General features: G+C 40.7%; 1 protein-coding gene across 3 annotated transcripts in view; it reads left to right on the forward strand.

The window, feature by feature from the left end:
• Window positions 1-19,416, forward strand: part of LOC308100423 (ligand-dependent corepressor-like) — a 38,640-nt gene extending 19,224 nt beyond the window's left edge. For 2 of the 3 annotated variants that reach the window (XM_080449467.1, XM_080449468.1), the window contains exon 7: window positions 12,166-19,416. In XM_080449467.1, the coding sequence (XP_080305593.1) occupies window positions 12,166-17,080 (4,915 nt within the window). In that variant the 3' untranslated portion in view covers window positions 17,081-19,416. Of the gene's footprint in view, window positions 1-1,759; window positions 4,172-12,165 lie in introns of those variants that run through there. The other variant, XM_080449469.1, reaches the window with a different exon arrangement.
• Window positions 19,417-22,365: the final 2,949 nt, after the last annotated feature.

Here is a 22,365-nt window from a genome sequence, read left to right on the forward strand (position 1 = left end):
AAAAGACTGTCTTTTGCTTTTGCCAATAATCATTGTCCATTTCAATCATGAAATCAAATACGAGATTAAGCTTTACCACCGTAATAACGTATTGAATTTCTGATGCACACAAAAAAAAACATGCAGTACATTATATTAGAAAAAAATCTATCTAATTAGGAATTGATTGACTCTGATGGAGTCTGTCAATAGTAGCAATAGAAGCATTTAGTGTTACCACGGATACTATAATAATATTATAATGCGTGTGATGTTCTTAAGGACTAGTATTGGCTTGATAATGTCCTTACTACAACTTATCATTTGTTGCATTGCCAGCACAGAGTTTCTGCACATCAACCTCAATTTAGTAACTGTTTTGACTCGGCATCTCCTCTGAACGTATGAATTATCTAAAAGCAACACACTTTTTTTAATTGAAATTGAACAAGATCAGCAGGCCACACTCCTATTTTAATTAGAGTCTCTATACAAACAACTCAACTATTCTGTTCTTCATTTAAATGAAACACTCAAAGCAAAGTCTTTTATCTAATCAAAGCAAAGTCTTTTATCTAATCATAAAAGACATTGGTTAAGTCTTTATTTCATAACCCATGATTCTGTTCCACTTTCCTCTGAGGCAAATCCTCTTGACATCATTATGCTTTGGCCTGGGTGTTGGTGCATTTGAAACTGAACATGCCTGTAATTCAGCTCTGATTTGGATTAATTAAGCACTAGTTGCTTCGCTCCCTCTGTCTTGGCTGCCGTGGGATTAGATGTAATCGTAAATGATGATAATCTTTTAGCAGAATACAGCGGCCTGTGGTTTAGATCTTGCTCTGTATATGAACCAGATATTTGGATGACGATATCTAGTTCTCATACAGTCCTATCTTTGAAGGCTTGAGCATGTAGATGAAAACCAGTCGCATGACATGATCAGGAATTATTTAAATGAAGAAAAACAGACCTCAGAAATAATTTCATGTCAACACTTACATATTCAATACATACCACCAGCCCCCTTTCCTGATTTGTCTGCCATTATTTGTTCATTATGCTTCTGTCATTTTATCACCAAGTGATTACTTTAATTTTCCACCTTTTGATATTTGAAAAATCAACAAGTGTTATTGTTATTTCTTACCATGACCGAATGTCTGATTTGCATTGGTAATTCCCTTAACGGAGGGTCTTTTCACTTGGACTGAATATTCGAAACATCCCCATCTCCGCTGGCTAACTCTTTTATTGCTGTGCTTGTTCAGTGGTAACGTCACACACAAAGGACCCAGGGCTGTCCTTGCAGTAGTCATCTGGAAACACATAGTCATTGTGCCCTGCTCCGCTGCTATACGACAGAGTGCTTCACTGCAATACTAAAACATCTAACCTCCACCGGAACACATCACTCTTTCTGATAACTCTTTATTTTTCCTTTGACCTTTTTCTTGTTTTGTTTCCCTTTTGTTTGCCCTTGACTTTTCTTTTGTTTTCTTCTTATGTTGATGGAACATTTGTGAACAGAATCGTCAAAGCAAAACTAATAAACAAATTCCCAAACTTTGAGCCTTTTTGTTCTTAAAAGTCACACACAACTGCACCTCCCACATTTATTGAAAAGATGGTGATGTTACCCAAGCAAGGTCATCAAATAAAGGAGTGGCCAACGTCCTCCCCTCCCCAACCCATCGTCCTTTAGAAAAGGCAAAAAAAAAAAAAAAACAGCACTGTGCAAGCTCTGCTTACACCCAATTTCCTTCCATCCAATCAGGCGATCGTTGAGAGCGGACGGACAAGTCGGGCTGTTTATGAGGAGCCTACAGGATGGGAGGAGGTGGGAGAATAGCGGCCACTCCGACCATAATAAGACTTCCCAGCCTCTTGCTTACTCGCTGCACATCAAAGAAGAGGTTGGTCTGGCCCCGGAGAGCGACCCAGAGTCACCTCCGAGTCGGAACCACAGCTCCAGTCCCACTGACCTCTTCAGAAATGGATCTGCGTTCTCCAATGTGAACACTCATTTCGGGGCCTTGCTCAAGCTCAGAGCCAACAGTGAGGCTAGTGAGCATCTTAAAGACCTGCCTAGGTTGTTGGAAGCAGCCGGGCTTTTCTCCAGGTCTCTGTCCTGTGGTAAAGGAATTCTCAACGAGGCCCACCGAGACCCGGGCCTCTCCCCCTCACCTTTTGACCTCAAGATTCCCCAGGTGCGTGGCTTGTCCCTTGGGTTAGACCCGCCCTCGGAGCATTCCACTTCGGTCTGTGAGGATGGTCTGGGAAAGAAGCTTCGTTCTATACTACCCAAGCACGGCCGGAAAGGGAGCAATGGAGCTTTTGATATCCCTGGGGCTGAGAAGGAATACTGGCCGTACGACACAGACCGGCAAGCGCTGAGCGGCAACTATCCCGCCCTTGACTCCGAGTCAGGTCTGGGATCCAAGCAGCCGAGGAAAAAGAGAGGGCGTTATCGGCAGTATAACACCGATCTGCTCGACGAAGCCGTCACTATGGTCATGGGTGGGAAAATGAGCGTGTCTAAGGCCCAGTCCATCTATGGGATTCCACACAGCACCCTGGAATACAAGGTTAAAGAGCGACTGGGGACTTTGAAACATCCCCCCAAAAAGAAACTGAGGCTGCTAAGCCAGGTAGAGGAACAGGGCGTTCCGTCGACGTCCCCCGAAAGCAACGAGGGAGTCCAGTACTCACAGCACACGGTCTCTGAGACATTGGAGTGTGCTTCATTGGAGAATGGGGGAGAGTTGTTCACCACAAGCACCTCCCCTGATGAGTGAACCAGATACCATACTAATGATTTCTTTTTAACAAAATAAACTTTCATGTTGCATTTGACAGACGGTAGCAGAGGCAATGTTGTCTTTCCGTCACAGAACTAGTGTATGATCATTTTATTTAAAACTGTTATTTATTAACTTATTTTATTCGATCTGACCCCGCTCTCTTTTTCTTAAACACTACAAGTGACTCACTACACTCCTTTATTGCCCCCAAAAACAATCCATTAGGGATTTTAAAGCACTCCATGAAAGAACATGCTGTTTTATATAGACTGAATCTAGCCATCCCTGTCTCTAAAAAGGTCATCCTAACAATTGGTAATACATGGAATCAAGTCTTGGCAAGTGGCGCCCCTTACTGTCCTCTGCCGGTACTGTTTTCTTTAATGGCACTTGTGCAAAAGTAAAACATCTTTGCTGCAGATGTGCATGTTGAGAGCTTGTAAATAATAAGTTAATGCAGAATTTAGATGTTTTGTTGTAAAGAAAAGGATATCTTATACGTTTGTGATCTTACATACAAACACTGGATGACGGACTTGCTTTCTGTCACTGTTTTTCAAATGCCCTCCAGAGATTGAAAATGGCCCACCCAAGCCCCAAGAAAATATACTGTAGATGCCAGGGCAATACCGTGTGTTCCAGCACCTTTTTAGATCTCAAATACCTTTTTATTTTTATAGTCTGTTTGTTAGAATGACATGTTCTCTTGTCCAGAGTTTCACCTCCCTCTTTGGTCCAAAGCTAAGAGCTAACCTTCAAAAGCACACCCGGATCATTTTCCACCCTAGAAATGTGATGTAATCTCTGCACAGTATGAATAGTGATAACTTGTAACTTAATAGCCTTCATCACACCTCAGGATACATTTATTTGTTGGCGTGCAGTATTTGTCAGTGAAAGAGAATGTTTCTATCAGGAAAGTTTAAATCTATTGATTTCTATATAAACACAAACATACCTCAACCTCCAGATATACTATATTTGCATATCTCGGTGCCTCATGTTATGGATATTCTCAGTCATCTTAAAAACAGGAAATATATTCCATCCCCAAATCCATTTTATTTTTTATTTTTTTGTGAAAAGAAAGAAATGTATTTTATTTACTGACAAATACGCACGCCCTACTATCAGGTGTCTTCACAGCCTACCTTAGCCGGTTATCAGTAGCGTGTCAACACCAGTTCAAGCCTTCTTATCATTTTTAACTCATGTGTTGTAGGGCTTCTCATTTACTGACTTCATTCTTTATAATTTATCAATCAGGTACAATTACCTCTGAAATATCTTGTCTCTTTAACCCATTTAGACCAAAGGCCGATTCTAAAAATGCCTTCTAAATCCTAACAGTTTTCTGGAAAAGCAAGTTGCTGTAAATCTTTGTTGTCGAGTGGAAACCTTGTATGTCCAAAACCGTTCCCTTTTTTAACATTTTAAAATTGTGAAAATAGCCGATCTACGAGCTCACGTAGTGAGCTTGTAGATCTGCTATTTTCACTACTTGTGTGCGACACTCTTGTATGATGAAGTAGGGCATTAATTTATCTGAAAAAAACATCACAAGTTGAAACATGAAGATGCAAGGTTTCTGCCCGACAGCAACCATGTATAGCTCAAATCTAAAATGACACAGATGCTTTCCCGGATTGAACGGGTTAAGACACAGGATAAGAAGGTTAAAATGTTGCTTCTGAAATGTGCTTTTTCTTGTCTTGTTTGAACAATGGAAAGTCACATAGTAGCATATAATCACGGCAAAGCTTATTTCAGACCGGTAACATTTTTGCCAGACGGCACACTATGACGAAGGCCACCCAGTGGGCCGGCAATGCAATAATGTAAAGATGCTTTCACCAGAGGGTGTCGCAACTGATGGCAGTGATGGACTGTATTGACCCATTACAGGCCATCAACACCAAGAATGATAACTAATATAGATATTAATATAATGATGGGAGCATCCATTCTGGTTGAACGCTAACATTCTGTCGACATGTTGAGCGTGAGTGGCGTGTTCTAACACGACTAGTACCTGCAAATTCGGATTGGATTTCAATTGGTCGTCAGTGTTTCTATTGTTCGTCAAATCGCTCTGAAAGTGATCCCAATTACATGGTTTGCCACAGTGGTGTGAACTCTGCCACCCACTTGATTTTGAAAGATGTTTTAAACGATACATTAATTGTAATGGTCATTGTGGTTATCGTTCTTGTTGTGGACAGCCCTTTTACTCATTCTCAGTCAACAAATTTTACACCAGCATTCTTCAGACAAGATAATACCTTATTCTAGACAGTTAACGCATTAAATGCGTAAATGGTGTTCATTAACTCGGAGGGTGTACAAATGGAATGAAGTGGACCCAACCCATGAGGATCCATTTGGTTTCATTTGCACACTTTCCGAGTTAAATTAACACTTAAGTATTTCTCTTTTTTTTTTTTCTCTCTCTCTCTCAAAAATAGCTTCTGAATGACAACCATAATAATAATAAAAATACTGTGCTTATCCAAAGGACTGAATCATATCCAGGTGTCATACTGGAATCAGGAATTATAGTGCATATGGCTCTTATAACACGTCTGTGTATGCCACTTACACTATCAACAGTTATACCTCAGGACTTGCATAATATTGTAATTGGATTGTACACATAATTTATGATCCTTTTTATCAGGTTGTTCAAAAGCTCTAACAGATCTTCATATATTGTATTCTTTATTTGTGTTTTGTTTGTTTTTAATTTAAATTTTTACAGTTCTAAGATGACATTGTTGTGCTATGAAGTGAACATGTTTTTGAGTACAAAATGATACTTCAGGTATAATAAGTAGGTACCTCAGATTTGCAGACTTGGTGAATTGGAGTTTAAAAAAATAGTGCAGTCAATGATTGTCAAGTGAAATTTCATCTAAAGTAAGATATACCCTTTTCCAGGGATCTGTGCGCTAACAGCAGTACAGTTAATTTTGTCAACGTTCAACTTTTCAAACCACTTTGACATATAAACTATTCAAACTACTTTATACAAACCTTGTGCTATTTTGCAGGGCATAATAATTTTTTACACTAACAGTGTAGACTATTGATAAATCTGCATGTAGATATTATGGAGAAAACAAACTATTCACACTTTCATAGAGTAAAGTGTATAAAGTTTGGATTCTCATTGCTAAAAAACAAATGGCTAAAAACATTTTATAATTATTTACAACAGTTTAACTAGCAGTAGGTTTAATGGACCAAACCTAGATTTCAAATGCATGGCTAATTCACTAATCTAATCAATGTAATGGTGTCTTTGTTTAGGTTGCAAAATAATGACATAACAGTACATACACAAGTTCAAGCTGACTTGCCTCATTATCAGAAAAAAAACTAAAAACGAATAGGTTGATCTTGCCATGACAATCATTTAGAATTAATCAAAGGCTATTCATACCCAACAAAATATTAACTATGTTCTAAGTTTGGGATATATAAATATGCCTGTTAAGCACGTGAGGTTTTGTTTTGTGGTGTCGGTTATTTGCCATGTGATCAGATATAATTGGCATTTTGCAGTTGGCTTATATTGCAGTTGGCTTATAAACAAATGTTAATGTCCTCTTCAAAGTTTACTGTAGCAAATCGAACGGTTCACTACCTCATGATATGGAAAACTGATATCAAAGTATACTAGTTTCCACATAGCATTTCTATGTAGCAGTTTCACATGTACCCAAACACACACACACACTTGTAAAACCTGATCTATACTTTTTCGTACAACGGCAGCACACAGCGGTAATGGGTGATATACAACAGTGGTTCTCAAACGTTTTCATGCCACAAGGACCCACAAATTATATATATTTGGCCGCGGACCCCCATCTGAAAATGTTTTGGCTCCAGTGCCAGGGACCCCCAGAGAAGATTTGTTAAAAAAAACACAAAGATTTTTCAAAAATAGCCGATGAATACAATTTGGATAAAGGGGTTAAAATTATCGTGATGCTGTGTTAACAAATTTAGCTGGGGACCCCCCTGGAATCCCCTCAAGGGACCCCTGGGGGTCCCCGGACCCCACTTTGAGAATCACTGATCTACAAGCTCCCAACGCATCACGTCTGCGACGCGTGGTGATCTTTTAGATTGCCTGTTTTCGCCATGAGACGCAGTCGTACTGTATGACTGAGTATACATTTGGCATTAGAGAGAAAGCTCTTTTTGGATTAATTTTCACACCACAAAGAGAGTTGATTGAGGCTAGAGATAATGTGCATAGTTCCTCTGACATGAGACAGTGAAATTAATCCGAATTCAAGCACGGGTCTAACCATAATGTAAATATTTCAAAGTATCCTAAAAAAGTTTCATGCACCCATGCTTGACTTTTGAATATTTTAAAGGTGAGGTGTTAATTTTTTATCGTCTTGGTGGTTGGCACAGTTAAAAGAGTCTGTGAATAAAAATAACTGTTTTGAGGATTTCATATTTTGGAGAAACATTTCCATTCTCATAAATGGGAGTAAGATATAATTTTGCTTCCTAAATGGAATATCTCTTTGGATATGAGTCATTTCACTCGGGCAGTATTTATTTATTGAAGCTTTTTCTCTCGTAAGTAAACATGAATGTAAATAGCTTTAACAGAACAAAAAAAAAACATTTAAAAAAGCGCTTATTCACATTGAAGAACTTTAGGAAGATATATATATATATATTGCTGATAAGGTATTTAAATGACCTCAGTGTGACGGAGGTGGAGGAATGCGTTTGAAATTGTCCTTCACTTTGTTATTACAAGGGGAATTTGTTAATAAAGTTTTAAATTATATATACTTAGCCCATAATGTACCAGAGCAAAGACTTGGCGAATTGATGAGGTTGCACAAATGCAAATAGTTTCACTCTTGAGATGCGTAAAGTGTGTACATGTGGGGAAATTACATATTTTTTGGGGGGATAATTTAACTTGATCATTTTGCAAATGTACAAAGGAATGAAACTGTGTATTTTGCATGATTGCCAGAGTATGGACTTAAGAAATCGTGTCACTGGGCAACTTGATGTGTAAGGTGAAATTAGTCTTTGATGGGGGATGTTGTATTGAAACTACTGGAGTGTATGCAATGTTTGTCATATGTCACGTTGAAACATGTGTCAAGGATTCCCAAACTTTTAAGGCTGCGACCACCCAAAATAATCACATTTGAACTGCCCCACCCTGACAAGCACTTGGAATTGTAGGCATTACATTTAGTTTGACTCGGTTCCACAGATAAATATTGTAAAAATAGCCCAACTACAAGCTCACAACGCCTTGCACTGTGAGGCGCTGTGAGCTTGTAGATCGGCTATTTTCACAATGTTTGCCTCTTTCTTACATATCTTACAATTCGGCCATTTAGTATTAAAAAGGTCTTAAAAGTCATTAAATTTTAACTTTATGTGCAGATACCCTGTATACACTTACTTTGTTTACTGTTGAGTGAGAAAAAACAATGTTGCACATTAAGGTAATCCTCCCTGGGGGTCCCGACCCCCAGTTTGGGAACCACTGAAGTAGACGAACTGTGAGACTTGAAATGTCATCGGATCCATTCAGAACCACCATGGGTCATTAACCACTTTCAGCCTGACGTCCCTGTTTTGGGCTATGTCATAGTGACATTTTTCAAAAGGTTGCTAAAATGCTCAAATATGTTGCAAAAAGGGTCAGAAATAATCAGATCCACAAGCCCCCAACGGGTCTCGACTCACTGTGAGCTTGTGTATATAGGCTATTTTTGCTGCTTTTTGTAATGGGGCTCGAGTGGTTAATGATGTATGTACTAAACTCATACAAGGGTGTCCTAACTAGGGCTGGGATCCATTAGGATTTTAACTATTCCGGTTCCTTAACGATTTCCTCTTAACGGTCCGATTCCTCAAAGTTATGGTGGTCCTTGACATTTAAAAGTTTGAGAACCACTAGTAGTGTAATTGTATAGCAGACGTGAAATCCACATACCGTCTCTGACAGTGGGATAAAACCGGTTCCCGGAAACGGTTCCAATTGTGATCAATGTTGGATCCGGTTCCTCCTTGATTCCACCCTATTCCTAACGTGAACTAGATTTGTTTCTCCTCCCCAGTGTTACTGTAAAGGTTGCCAATCACAGCTCTGTGTTGTCGCGTGTCTGTCATGATTGTTCTCATTGAATTTGTGTGGTGTTACTTTTTTGATTCCGTCTTTTTAGATCCGTTGTCACTTTACTATTTGAGGGGGGGGGGGGAAATGTATGTATCTTGTGTGAGATCCTATACAAAACGCTACAGTATGTGAAATGGAGAGCAAAACCCTCAGGGATCTTAACATGTACCACTTCATCATAGTTCATCAGGTAATATTCCTACTTGGACTGAGCTTGCAGGGATGTGTCCCATTACCGAAAAGCAAACATGTCTCAGGTTCTGGGTTGTTGTCACACATATAATTTGTAGTATCTTAAATGGATATCATTGCAATTTAGATATCTCCGTGATATTATGACTTCACACTATTATTGTTTTTGTCTTTTGAAATGCAGTGAATTTCAATGCAACCTCAGTTCAGGTAAGATGTTCGCCAGGCAGGGTTTTTAATCTGCAGTACTCTCTCCAGCTCACAATGCCTCAAGCAATATAGATGTGTCACGTTCTATTGGTTTAAAAGAAAATGGACGACATTTAACCCCATGATCAAAAGGGCAGAACATTATTCTTACTGCCTTGCTTTAGTATATCGTCGCTATCCGGCAGAAACCTCCTTTCTCCATATTCTAACTTTTTGTGTTTTTTTTTGTAAATGTTGATCATACTACAGCGTCACACAAACGCATCAAAAGTAGCAGGTCCACAAGTTTGAGCTTGTAGACCTGCTACTTTTGAATTTTAATCCTGAAAAGTAACAGTTTTGGACATATGAGGTTTCCACCCGACAGAGCTGATGGGCATATTCAGACATTCTTAAAGGACGACTTCACCGATTTTCAACCTATGTTCATATAATTGGTCCTCACTAATACTCATGATAAAATGGTTAAAAAAAAATCTACTCGGTCTGTGTCTCAGAGGAGGACAGTTCAGAGTCCCGTCTACCAGTGACATCATCAATGGGGAATCCAAGCTAATAGAAACGGCAGGCTTTCTATTCCTGGAAAGTTCCAATGCAATAAAAGAAGCCATTGTTCTCGTGTTAATAAAAATCTAAATAAAAAATGTGAAATCTTGTTGGGAAAAAAAAAATCATGTCTAACGATGATGTCACTGGTAGACGGATTTCTAGACTGTCCACAGCCCTCCTATGAGACACAGACCAAGTAGAAAAAAATTGTACCATTTTATCATGAGTATTAGTGCGGACCAATTATATGAAGATAGGTTGAAAATCGGTGAAGTCGTCCTTTAACCACTTAAGCCCTATATATACTTACTGATCTGCAAGCTCACACCGTGTTGTGACACGTGTGAGCTGGTTCTAGAACATTTAGGTAGGTTCAGACATTTGTTGACAATTCTTGTCTAATGACATGCCTAAAACAGGGACACCAGGGTTGACGTGGGTAAAGTGTCTAGGTCGTGTAATCACCATAGACATTTGGGAACGTGAAGGTAAAATATTTGGTATCATGGTAATTTGGTCATGCAATATAAACTTTATATCAGAATACAAGCATAATGGAGCCAGCTTAGTTTGAAATAGGCCTTTTTCACGGCTGCCATATTGACATAAATATTTGTGTAATATTACTTCCTTTACAGGTGTTAATAATAATATGATTATAATGATACATTTTTATTTATAATCCACTTTACATTTGAAACAAATCTCAAAGTGCTACCAAAGATTTGGGTTAAAAATTTTCACTTTAAAAAAATGTATGAAGTTTTGCAAGAATGTGCAAGATTTTTCAAAAATAACAGATCTACATGCTCATAGCGTGGCACGAAGTGACGCGCTATGAGCTTTCGTATCTGCTATTTTTGAATAGCCAAAGTATAAAATATGCTTTAAAATGATTGTGACGCTATATTAACTTATTTAGCTGGGGACCCCCTGATACCCCCAAAGGACCTTTGGGAACCAATTACACAATTATTTTTCAATTTGACTGCTGTGAGAAAGAGGCCTGTTGACATTTAAAAAAGTAAAGCGGTCATCTCAGGAACCCAGATATGTTTGACATGTTCATGCACCAGTTGTCTTGTAGGGCATTTCTTTTTCTAAGAAAAAGTTTTTTTTTTGCATACTGGTGGGTGGTACCCAATATAATTGTATTGCGTACAATACTAGGCCTACCTCACATAAACGCAAAATAAATATGACCCCCTATAGATAGACAACACATGGAATAGATGGGGAAACAGGGACACAAACAAAACCTCATGATTATTGGCATTAATAATTTGTCAAACATTGTCTAACTTGCCATGTTATTCCATAAAATTTCTTTTTGTTTTTGACTAAATTTGTTTGTTAATTTCTTTGTGGTAGAGCACTTAAATGATCACTAAATGTTATCCGTTGCACTAGATGTTTGATAACAGTTTGAATTTGACAACTTGACAAAAAAAAGGTTTGCTCCTGATGTGTTTTCTCACAGTGATTTAACATGATCTTGATTTGTGTTACCATGGAAACTGGGGCATCGTTGCTTAATGTCTCTGTGCATGTGTAAAAGTTACTTGATGTACTCTGTAAGGAAAAAAAACATTATGAAAAGAAGGGGAAAAAAATATTAGCTGTAACAATGTCTTTGGTCAAATTCACTGGATAAAAGAATCACTTTTCATAATCACTTATTCTTCTAATAAATGTATTGTGAAAATACAGAACATGTAGTGTGTGTGGTTTACTTCTAATAGATTACACTTCACAAATCAATTGCTTGAATGCTCTTGTCTTGTTTGATTATGTCGTCGCTGCCCGTCAGAAACCTTGTATCTCCATATTTAATATATAACTTTTTTCATAAATGGTTGCCCTGTTTTATCATTTGCTGTGTCGCACAAAAGTATGAAATAGCCTCTACAAGCATCGCAACGCGGCGTGAGCCTGTAGATATGCTATATAATCTCATTTGGAAAAAGTTTGACACTGTGTGTCTGACATGGCCAAAATAGGGTTTGAAATGGTAATGCTTTTACTCTTTAATCAATTAAACGTTTTAATAAGAGCTTGTGACTAAACAATTACTACATTGGCTCCACTGGAACTCCATTTCCTGAACAGTAACCATTTTGGACATGACAAGGTTTCCTCCCTACAGTGACCATAACTAATTAATTGGTATCAATTTGAAAGGCAATAACCATTATGTCTGTTGTAACCGCTGACTCGCACTCATTTGACTGTATTTCCTTTTTTTTTCAGTGAGCCTCCAGAGGTACACGGTGCAAAGGCAACAGAGCTGCAGTCGACCTCCACACTGGAGCAGTTCATGGCCAAACTCTGCCCTCACCATCAGAGACAGATCGTAGACGCCCTAGGCTTCCTTCAGACCGAGGCGAAGGCGTCAGGATGTTCCAGCGCATCGCAAGCCTCTAACCCTACCTCTGGTAGCCAGGGAGCCATGTGCTCCACTGCGCTGCCCAACCTGGAAACCCCTGAGAAGCCATGTTCTCAGTCGAGGCTTCCCATTACATCCACTCCCAAAGGCATGTTGGATGTCCGGGAGACGTCTCATATTACTAGCGGTTCTGCAACGGTAAAGAGTGTTATAGACACGGCTATTTCACTGAAAACGTCCATTATTGCCGGCCCCGCTTTGGATCTGCGCACACCTGGTTCAGGTAGCGCCACGGGTTTGAGCATTCCCAGCTTGAATGCAGTAGATGCAGAGAGCAGCCGTCACGGTGACCACGCCCCGTCTCTTAAAGTGATAATTAAGTCTGATGGTAAAGCTGATGGTAAGAAGCTGTGCGTGCTCCCGTCCTCTCTGTATACTCACTCTGGCACTTTGGAAGAGAAACAGGGTAACTCAGACTTGTCAAACAGAGCAGAGGCTCACAGTGCTAGACTCAGCTCTGCTGTGAAAAGGCACAGTCAGTCAGGACAATTGCAGCAAGCCAGACAGAGAGGCTCCATTGGGCCCACCAAAGACTCGCAAGGAAAAGTCTCGGTTCACAAGGCTTTCAGCACCATTCCACTCAACTCTCCAAGGACCGCTAGAAAGAGCATGCGGAGTTCCACTGACCATCGGCCCAGGGAGTCTGTTCGTAAGGTTATAACGGACCCAGATCTAGGCCATTATGATATTGTTTATATTGACAAACCAATCACAGAGTGCTTGAGGGAACAGCGGCGTCCCTTCACCCCACGGCGAAATGCCAGGAAAAGCACCAGAGGGCCCATGTATGTAGAGGAAATGTGGGAGCTGAAAACTGTCCGTACCTTAGCCAATCGAAACAACAGGAGTAACTGTCCGAACCCGATGCCAGAGCCCATTGCCTCAGTCACCCCGAAACAGGTACTTGCCAAACCTGATGGTGTACCCCCTGTAGATATGCCTTTTGCAGGAGGCTGTGGAGAGACTGTTAGCCAACAAATGCCCTCAGAACAGCCAGAAGAGAGAGAGACACCTGGAATGGGGGATGTGGTGGAGGCAGCAGATAGTGAACTGGATGTTTTAGTTGAGACCAGTCAGACAGATCAAAGTCAAGTAGTCAAAGAGCCATCCACTCCCCCATCGCCCTTAAGCTCCCCAACGGAGAATAGTGAAACGCATGTAGATGCAGATGTAAACAAAATGCAAGAAGCGGGTTCAGATTCAGAGCAGGTAAGGGAGAGTGGTTTATCCGAGGAAAGCTCTGCTTCAGAAACGGCCGCTATGGCACCGCTTGAGGCGGACAAGAGCAATGAGCCTGACAATGAAATGACTGAGGAAGTAGCAAAAGAGATCACGACAGACCAGTTAGAGAATGAACAGGTAAATGAAGCAGGGCCCCTGTTGGTTTCAGATGAAGTCCCGAGCAGCGAGTCTGCAGAGCAGCAGGAGTGTGAAACCTTGGCCCCAGCTGAGGGTGACACAGTAGTGGAAGAAGAGGCGAACAAAAATGAAGATGGCAAGGAAATCGGCAAAGATGAGGAACAGCCACTGGAGCCTCAACCAGAGGTGCAGAAAGTCAGTGACAATTTGGATGGAGAACAGAATCATAGCCCCACAGCTCCTGCAGAGGAGGCGGCAGTGGAGGTGCAGGAAAATGACACGGTGCAGCCACAGGAAAATGACACAGTTCAACCACAGGAAAATGACACAGTTCAACCACAGGAAAATGACCCAGTACAACCACAGGACAATGACACAGTTAAACAAGTTAAGATTGAGGTGGTGCCTGAGACTGAAGAGAATGATGACGATGACTATGATGTGTCCTCAAAGACACTTGATGCACTTCTGAAAGAATTGCCACCCTGGCGTCGAAAACGTGGCATGGTCATTTCTCTGCCAAAGCGTTTAAGAGAGACTAAGCATGAGATTGTGGGATATGTTAACGGTCGACCCATATCGGCCTCTGACAGAAGTCTGCGTCGAAGATCGGTCAATAGCGCCCCTTCACCTCGAAAAACCCGTGTGAAATCGCAAGTTCCCAAAAATACTCCAGTCGATGATCCTGTTCAAAATAGTCCCATGCCAAAAGATCTCCCTGAGAGAGATGTAACTGTAAAATCTGAGAATATACCTGTGGTTCTACAAGTGGAGGAACCTTCCCCTGAAACCACACATAGCCCAACACGTGCCTCAGGGTCCCTCATTAAATTAAGAAGAATAGAGCCAAGAGCCAAACAAATCCCAAAACATACAGCTCAGAGTACACACGATACTGATTCTCTTCCTGATCTCCCAATTGATTCTCCCCAAACCCCTGAGTCCAGACGCCCACTCAGATCAGCCAGACTGAAGCAAGCTGAAACTGCTGAGTCGCCACAGTCTGTAAATACCTCTTCTGTTTTTGCAAAACCCACTGGGCCACATTCACTTCCATCAGGAGAGGACGTACCCTCCGTCCCCGTTTCTTCTTCTCCTCTTCCTGTTTCTTCCGCCCCACCCATACCTCCTTCCTCTGCTGTCTCTGAATCATCAAATGGGTCTGCAGTCCCAGAGAATACTGTCGAGCCGAGTGTCGTAAAACTAAAGTCACCGGAAACAGACCTCAGTGACGAACGGAAATCAATGGTAGACAGAAGTTTGCCAACCAAACAGAAACTTATATCGTCAAAGGCTGAAAAAGTCAGTGAGGATGAGAATCCACAAGTTAGCAGTCAGGTATCCAGTCCAATGAAAAGTCAAAGTTCTGAAGAGAATGAAACGCCAGAACCAAGTACACCGTTAAGAAGCAAACGGCTTCTCCGTAAGGAGACGGAAGGTAGCGAAGGTGTTCAGAGGAAGGCAGCACCGTCCTCTCTAGATGAGAAAACTGTGGGTGGAGATTCCACCAATTCTTCCGCTCTAGACAAACTTGTGAAAATGCCATTGAGGAGTGAGAGCAGTAAGGCTGGTGTGTCCAGCCAGCCCCTCCCCCAGTCAACTCCTGTTGAGAACAGGAAGTTAGCGTTGAGGTCACAGAGACTGGCAACGCCTTCTACAAGTGATCCTAGAATAGCAGAGAAACTGAGAGATATCGCATCACCTATCAGAATCAAGCCAGAAAAGATAACAAAGATGGCAGCAAGATCTTCCCCGTTTTGTGAAACCTCTGTGTTGTCACCAAGCACGGTAACCTCTGTGATCATGCCCAGAAACGAGACCCTAAAGCAAACTACTGCGCAAAAGTTCTTGGGAGCTCTGAATGGAGAAGAAAACCAACATTTACTCACAAATCTGAACATGAAGTTTGATAAAATGCAGAAAGGCTGGCTCCAAATGGACAAAGAGGGCCAGACAGTCAAAAAACACAGAAACATGTCAGACAGACAGGCAGCTATATGGAAGAGTAAGCGCAGGACACGGAAACCAAAGTCTCAGGACCACCAGAAGCACTCTCCAGTGCAGATGCTTTTCATGAAAAATTTCAGCTTCACCAGTATTTGTCGCTGGTTCCTTGAGTCAACAGAAACAAAGTCCCTTGTCATCGTCAAGAAGGTGAACACGCGTCTTCCGTCCGAAACTCAGCTCTGCTTCCACAGCTCTTCTGGCATGTCAGGGACCTCGCAAGGGGTATATCCAAGTCTACAGGCCGAGCGCCTTAAGAAACATCTGAAGAAGTTTGCCATTGCTTCCCCTGTGAAGAGCAACCCCAAGAGTCAGAAGCTCATTGCTAAAGCGTTGGAGCAGGAGGCAAATGTAGTCGGAGAGAGGAGAGAGGTTTTCACTGGCACTCGGGATGGAGTGACTAAGCCATTCTATTCATCAGTTGAAGCTCAGAAGCAGAGTGAAGCCCAGAAGACTTCAGGTAAATCCAAGAACCCAGCTAGCGCACGGATCCTGAGAAAGTACTCTAACATCCGGTTGCAGGTCCAGCAAACATCTGTCAGGCTTAAAAGAGCCCCAACAAAAAGAGCCACAAGTATGAAAGCCTCCAAGTCTGGCTCAAAAACAAATCTCAAATCAACTGTCAAGGGACAGAAGTCACGTCTTCCCGTAAATAAACAAATGAAAGAGTCAAAGATAAGGAAAGGGAAGATATCCTCTGGTAGGAAGGCTACAGCAAAGTCTCCTATTCAAGAAAGGATGGTGAGATCTCCAGGCAGTAATAGAGCATCAAGGGATCTTACCAGGAAAGATACAGATTTGCCGCTGAGAACTTCTCCAAGACCAGGTACGCCTAAAAGACTGAAAAACAAGCTTGAGTCCAGCAAAAAGCAGTTGGAAGCAGAGAAAACAGGGGTGGAAAAGTCCACTCCGACTAAAGCAAGTGGTACAAGAACCCAAATAAAAGAATCACTACAAAGTCCAATCACAGAGAGTCGAGTCAGTGAAAATAAAGGTGCAGAGATCACTGTAGAAACTTCACAGCAAAACACAGATGTTAAGCCCCCAATCTCACCCGACCAGGTGCTGACCAGGTCACAGAGAAAGATGGAGGCAACAGTCCCTCTGACTGAAAGCCCCAGTTCTGCTTCCAAGAAGGTGTCGACAGTCGCAATAATGCAAGGTGGTAGTCCTAGATCTGCAGCCAAGAAAGTTCAGGAGCCCACACCAACAGGAAGTGGGACTCCAAAATCTGTCACAAGAAAAGGTCAGGCGTCAACGCCGCCACGGAGTGGGACTCCAAAATCGTCAACAAAAAGAGCTCAGGAGCCTTTACAGTCTCCAGCTAAGCGCACCAGGATGTCGCATTCAAAATAAAACATACTTATTGATGGGAGACCACAGAACAGAGGATGATGTTTTTCCTCTGTGTTGAATATACTCAAAGGACTACAAGTAATTATTTTGTGTACTCTTGTTCAACTGTTTAGACCTTTCTCTATTATTTTTTTTGTAGGAAAATGTGTTAAAAAGGAAAGTGCTGATACTTGGAATTGATTCATGCTTTCGTCTAGCTTGTGCTGCGAAATGCATAAGGTTTGCTGTATGTGTTCAGGGGCTACATGCAAGTTCCATGAGAGGTAGTGTCCCCTTTTTTGGCTTTGTGTTTCACCACTCTGTAGTAGCATGGCTGGAGATAACATTGATGCCATGTGAAAAACAGTTTTGCAGATTTGTGTGCATGTTTGATGCTAATCTATAACAACAGGTTGGCAGCAAATTCATTCACCATCGGCATATTATTTAGGACAGCGGCATGTTGCGCATTTAGTGAACACTGGAGAATGGAACTACTCAACGTGCATGAACCCAGAAGCATGGGAGAGCAGTTTTAACTGAATACTTTTTGCGTAGAATATTTGGGCCATTGGTGTCTCCAGCCTGTCTTGCAGTCAGAGCTTTTTGAGTGTGTAACAGCTGTGACAAGGTGCCTTATTTATGAAGTTTAAGTCAGAATGTGTTGCTATATGTGAAGCCTCAGTTCCCTTGCTGTTGCACAGGTTCCAGTTAACATGAATGTGCGTCCTTCCATGTTTGCAAATAGTTTCTGTTCCACACCTGCATATTTAATATAATAGTATGCCTCCTTGCTTAATGTGCAAAAGCTTATGTGTCTAATACGTTGACTGAGGCATTATCGTTTATTCTGAAGATTTCTATATTCTGCTGTTTTTGTTTGTTATATACTCATTTTACCCCCAGGAAGTCCATTTAGTTGTTATATGATGAAGCCGGCAGTAATCTCAGTAAATATCTCTCTCTCTCTCTCTCTCTCTCACACACTGTCTGTCTCGCACTGCATCATAACAAAAAAGGCTGTAGATCTTTATTTTATTTTCTATTTTTCATATAGAAATTTGACAGCGATATGTTGTGCATCCATCGCCATAATCTGGTCATTAGCTTCATCGTCACCTCCTTATAATTACACCTCTTCTTAAAAAATTGTACCTGCTTACTGCATGTATTTAGTCTTGCTAATGTGAACCGTTGCAAAACTATTTTCTGCCACTCTTGGAATAGAGCTTTTGCCTATGTAAAGCCGAATCCTACTACCACAATGTGTTGAGAGCTTGTACTTAAATAAAAGTTAACCACTTTAGCCCTGGCATCCCTATTTTCGACATGTCATTATAGGCAAAAATCTTTCAAAAATAGCTGAACAAGCTCACAACTGATTGCAATCATGACGCATAATTTAGAAACAATTAAAGAAATCATGAAATTTTTTATTGAAAAATAGAGGGCTTAACCAGCATCCAGAAAATAGCAGCTCGACAAGCTCCAAGTGTCGCACTGCGACGCGTTGTAAGCTTGTCGATCTGCTATTTTCAGCTGAAGCTTTCCCCACAATAAAAGAAAACCGAAAAGATGTTAGTATAGAGCCATGAGGGACTCCGCTCAACCATATAGGGTTTAAGTGGTTAACTTATTCAAGACTATGCATGCACGTTACGGTGCGTATCATAAACCTATACTGAAAAGAAAAACACAACCCATGAGGGCTGACAATGTGATAGTGGCTTTTTGATCACTGTTGACTTTTTGGACAGCAAATCCCTCTATTGTGACCTCCCATGGCATTAATGAGGCATTACTGGTTGATGCATTAGTACCTCTTCCACATAATATAAGTTAGCTTTTGCCCCACTTAATGATGTCACTACCATGTGTATTATATTCCTTAGTGGGGCAATGTTTATTTTGTATTTTCTTGTCGCTTCTCAATCCATACATACAAGATTTTATTTTATTTTGTATTTACTGCCAGGCAAATGTTTTCAAAGTTCCTTTACATCTGCAATAGTAGCATCCAACATGGAACATTTACCATTTTAGCACAGTGCTATTTTTTTTAAATAATTCTCTCTCTCTCTCTCTCTCTCGGTATTAATCATTTGTAAATGCAAAACATTTCAATCCTGTTTTTATTGTTATTTAAGAACCCCATGTTCATTAGACCTAAATTAAACAACCCACCAAATATCTGACTTGAACATGTTTTATTCTTTACAGTTGCTATTTATAGATTTTGATTTTGTACATCAGAAAGAAATAACTGCTTTATTTGTGTTAATCCCAAGAATGATACATCTTTTATGTTAAGAACTTTGTATTTTTGCTGGAGTTGATATAAAGACGTTTGAATTTTATGTTTGGTTTCTTGGGTTGCGTTTTTCAGTTTTATCCCTTATTCAAACAGACTTAACAAACTCAGTGTGGGGCAATTTAGTCAGGAAGTGTAATAAGCTACTACTTATTTCCCCTTTAAAAAGTACTTGCACTACTCATATTACTATATTCATTTATACTGCGCCAACGTTCTAGCACTTCAAGCTCCAATTCCTGCTGGATGTTTTATGAAGGGATCTTTTTGACAACTGAGAGCCGTAGACCTGTGCTCATGCAGGGTAGCCAATACATTAATTCAGAATCACCAACAGACTTTAAATGAAAGCGGCTTTTGTAACTTGGGGAGCAGCCTACAGCCTACTGACACAGCGATATCGCAACAACCAATATATCGTTGCTGTCGGGCAGAAACCTCTTATCTCCATATTTCATTTCCCGTAAATTAACGCCCTACGAGCTTGTTGATCTGCTACTTTTGCTGTTTTTGAATTTGAAACCTGAAAAGTAGCAGTTTTGGACATATGAGGTTTCCACCCGACATTAATGTGCTGAGGTAGCCTGCCATCCCGCCATCCCTATTGTTGGCATGTCATCATTGATTTTTAAAATATTTTCATAAATTCTTTGAAAATAGCAGCTCTATAAGCTCACAACATGTCGCATCACGAGTTATTGTCAGCTTGTAGATCTGCTATTGTTGACTATTTTTGAATATTATTGAAAGTTTTAACTGACAGTTAATAAAGGTAGCCTACAAACAATAAGTAACAATTGATAGGAAGGCCAGATGGTTCATCAGATCAGTGCCGATCAAGACCCCTGGCACTTGCATAATAAACGTATCCTTTATTTGGATGAGTGTATATATTCATATTTATGTATAAGGTAGCCCTGGCTATTTCTGTCACATATTCAAATGTTGGTGGGATACTGGCCAATTCTCTCACTCTCATTCTCACTCTCACTCCCACTAGCAAAATGTAGCAGGCATGACCATTTATAGCCCAAACTAGTGGCAACAGCACCATCTAGAGGTGATGGGGAGGTTTGTGTCAACACTTGAGTAGGAGAAAAAAAAACAGCTGCTGCTGCAATCAATCTGGCCCAGATTGATTGACTCTGAATCTGGTAAGTAGCTACATTTACTACCATACTGTACTTTTTGTTTGTAAGCACATGGCTACATTTAGAATAGAAATATTGTACTTTTGACACTACATTTCTAGGAAGGGACTGTGGAAATTGTACACATACTCATGCAGTGAACCAGTTAATTGTAATTAAGGGTAATGGTGAACCACTATTGGGGGAACAAGACTATGAAACTGGGAGTGTTGAAACTTAACTAGGTGAAAATGTCTCTGTGGTTACAAACATCAAAGACACACTCAGGCAGCAGTATCCAGATGTGTTCAAGGGTGTAGGAAAATTGAACACCAAGCAGGTTAGCCTGTACATCGACCCACAGGTAAAGCCTGTGGCCCATCCACATAGATGCATACCATACAACCTCAGGGAGGCTGTGGAGAATAAAATAAAGGAGTTGATTGATCTAGATATTGTGTGAAAGTATCAAAGGCCCCACCCCTTGGATAAATCGAGTGATGATAATCCCAAAACCTGAAAAAGATATCAGGATTTCTGTATCTAGAATATGAGAAGGGCCAATGAAGCAATTGTAAGGCACCTGTAAGTTTGGTCCGGAACAGAAAAAAGCATTCCAAGCTTTAAAGCTAGTCAAAGCTGTTACACTAACCTACTCTGTCTCTGACAAGGAAGCACCAACCAAGGTGATAGCAGTTGCAAGTCCTGGAAGTTTAGGAGCAGTGCTAGTGCAAGACCAGCAGGGGGCGATGGTACCTGTGTGCTATGTCAGTGGTACTAAACCTGTGGGTCGGGACTCCCATGGGGGTCCCCACATGATTTTGGGTGGGTCCCCAGATGACAGTGAAGGGACGATCAAGACTTTTTTTAATACCAAAAAGACAATTACTGCATCAAAAGTAATGAACAAACTGTACTACTGGTCAAACATTGGCCAAATTGTCAAATAATATAAGAAAGAGGCCAAAAAAATGAGCTTGTAGATCTGCTATTTTCTTTATTTATAATCATTAATTTTTGCAATTTTCCAGTTTACATTTAGACAACAGACTACAACAACAGACAACAACAGACTCAGACCTACACACAAAACAGTGTACATACAGAAAATCATAAGCATAAGACAGAAAACAAAAACAATAAAACAAAAAGTAAAACATTTAAATATCAAGTGGTAAAGCTTCAGAAATACATCTGGGACATCTTATTTAAACAAACTGGGGTTAGGAATGTTTTGAAAATGAACTTATAATTATGTTCCAGCACTCTAGGAGAAAGTGTAGGTAGGTTTACCTTTGCACATATCATTGTCCATGTTTCCTGATCTATAATTACATTTTAAAATCTGCTATTTTCACAATATTTATCTGTGGAACTGCACCAAAATGTAATGCCTCAACTCATACATTCCAAGTGCTTGTCAGGGTGGGGTGTCCCCAGTACAAATATGATTATTTTGGGGGTCACAGCCTGTAAAGGTTGAGAACCACTGTGCTATGCGAGTCGCAGCTTGACAGACTGTGAGTGTAGGTACTCTCAGACTGAGCGTGAAGCTTTAGCTCTAATATGGGCTTGTGAGAGACTACATCATTATGTGAATGGTTGGAGGTTTGATTTAGTGAGAGCCATTAGAGGTTCTATGTAATGCCCGGGATTTGAACCCCAGACTCCCGTGTGGAAAGCCAACATCTTAACCACTAGACTAGACTAAAGGTAACTACTTTTCAACTGAGCCACTCTGCTACACGTATACGTATAGTCCTCGATCCAAACCAAACCCATGTGGACGCATAGAGAGATGGGTTATCAGCTTACAGTTACAGGCCTGTGATTTCATAGCACACCCATTGTCACGGCTGCTGGGG

Source organism: Gymnoscopelus braueri, assembly GCF_963280865.1.
Source record: "Gymnoscopelus braueri genome assembly, chromosome: 14".
In the NCBI taxonomy this organism is placed as follows: Eukaryota; Metazoa; Chordata; class Actinopteri; order Myctophiformes; family Myctophidae; genus Gymnoscopelus; species Gymnoscopelus braueri.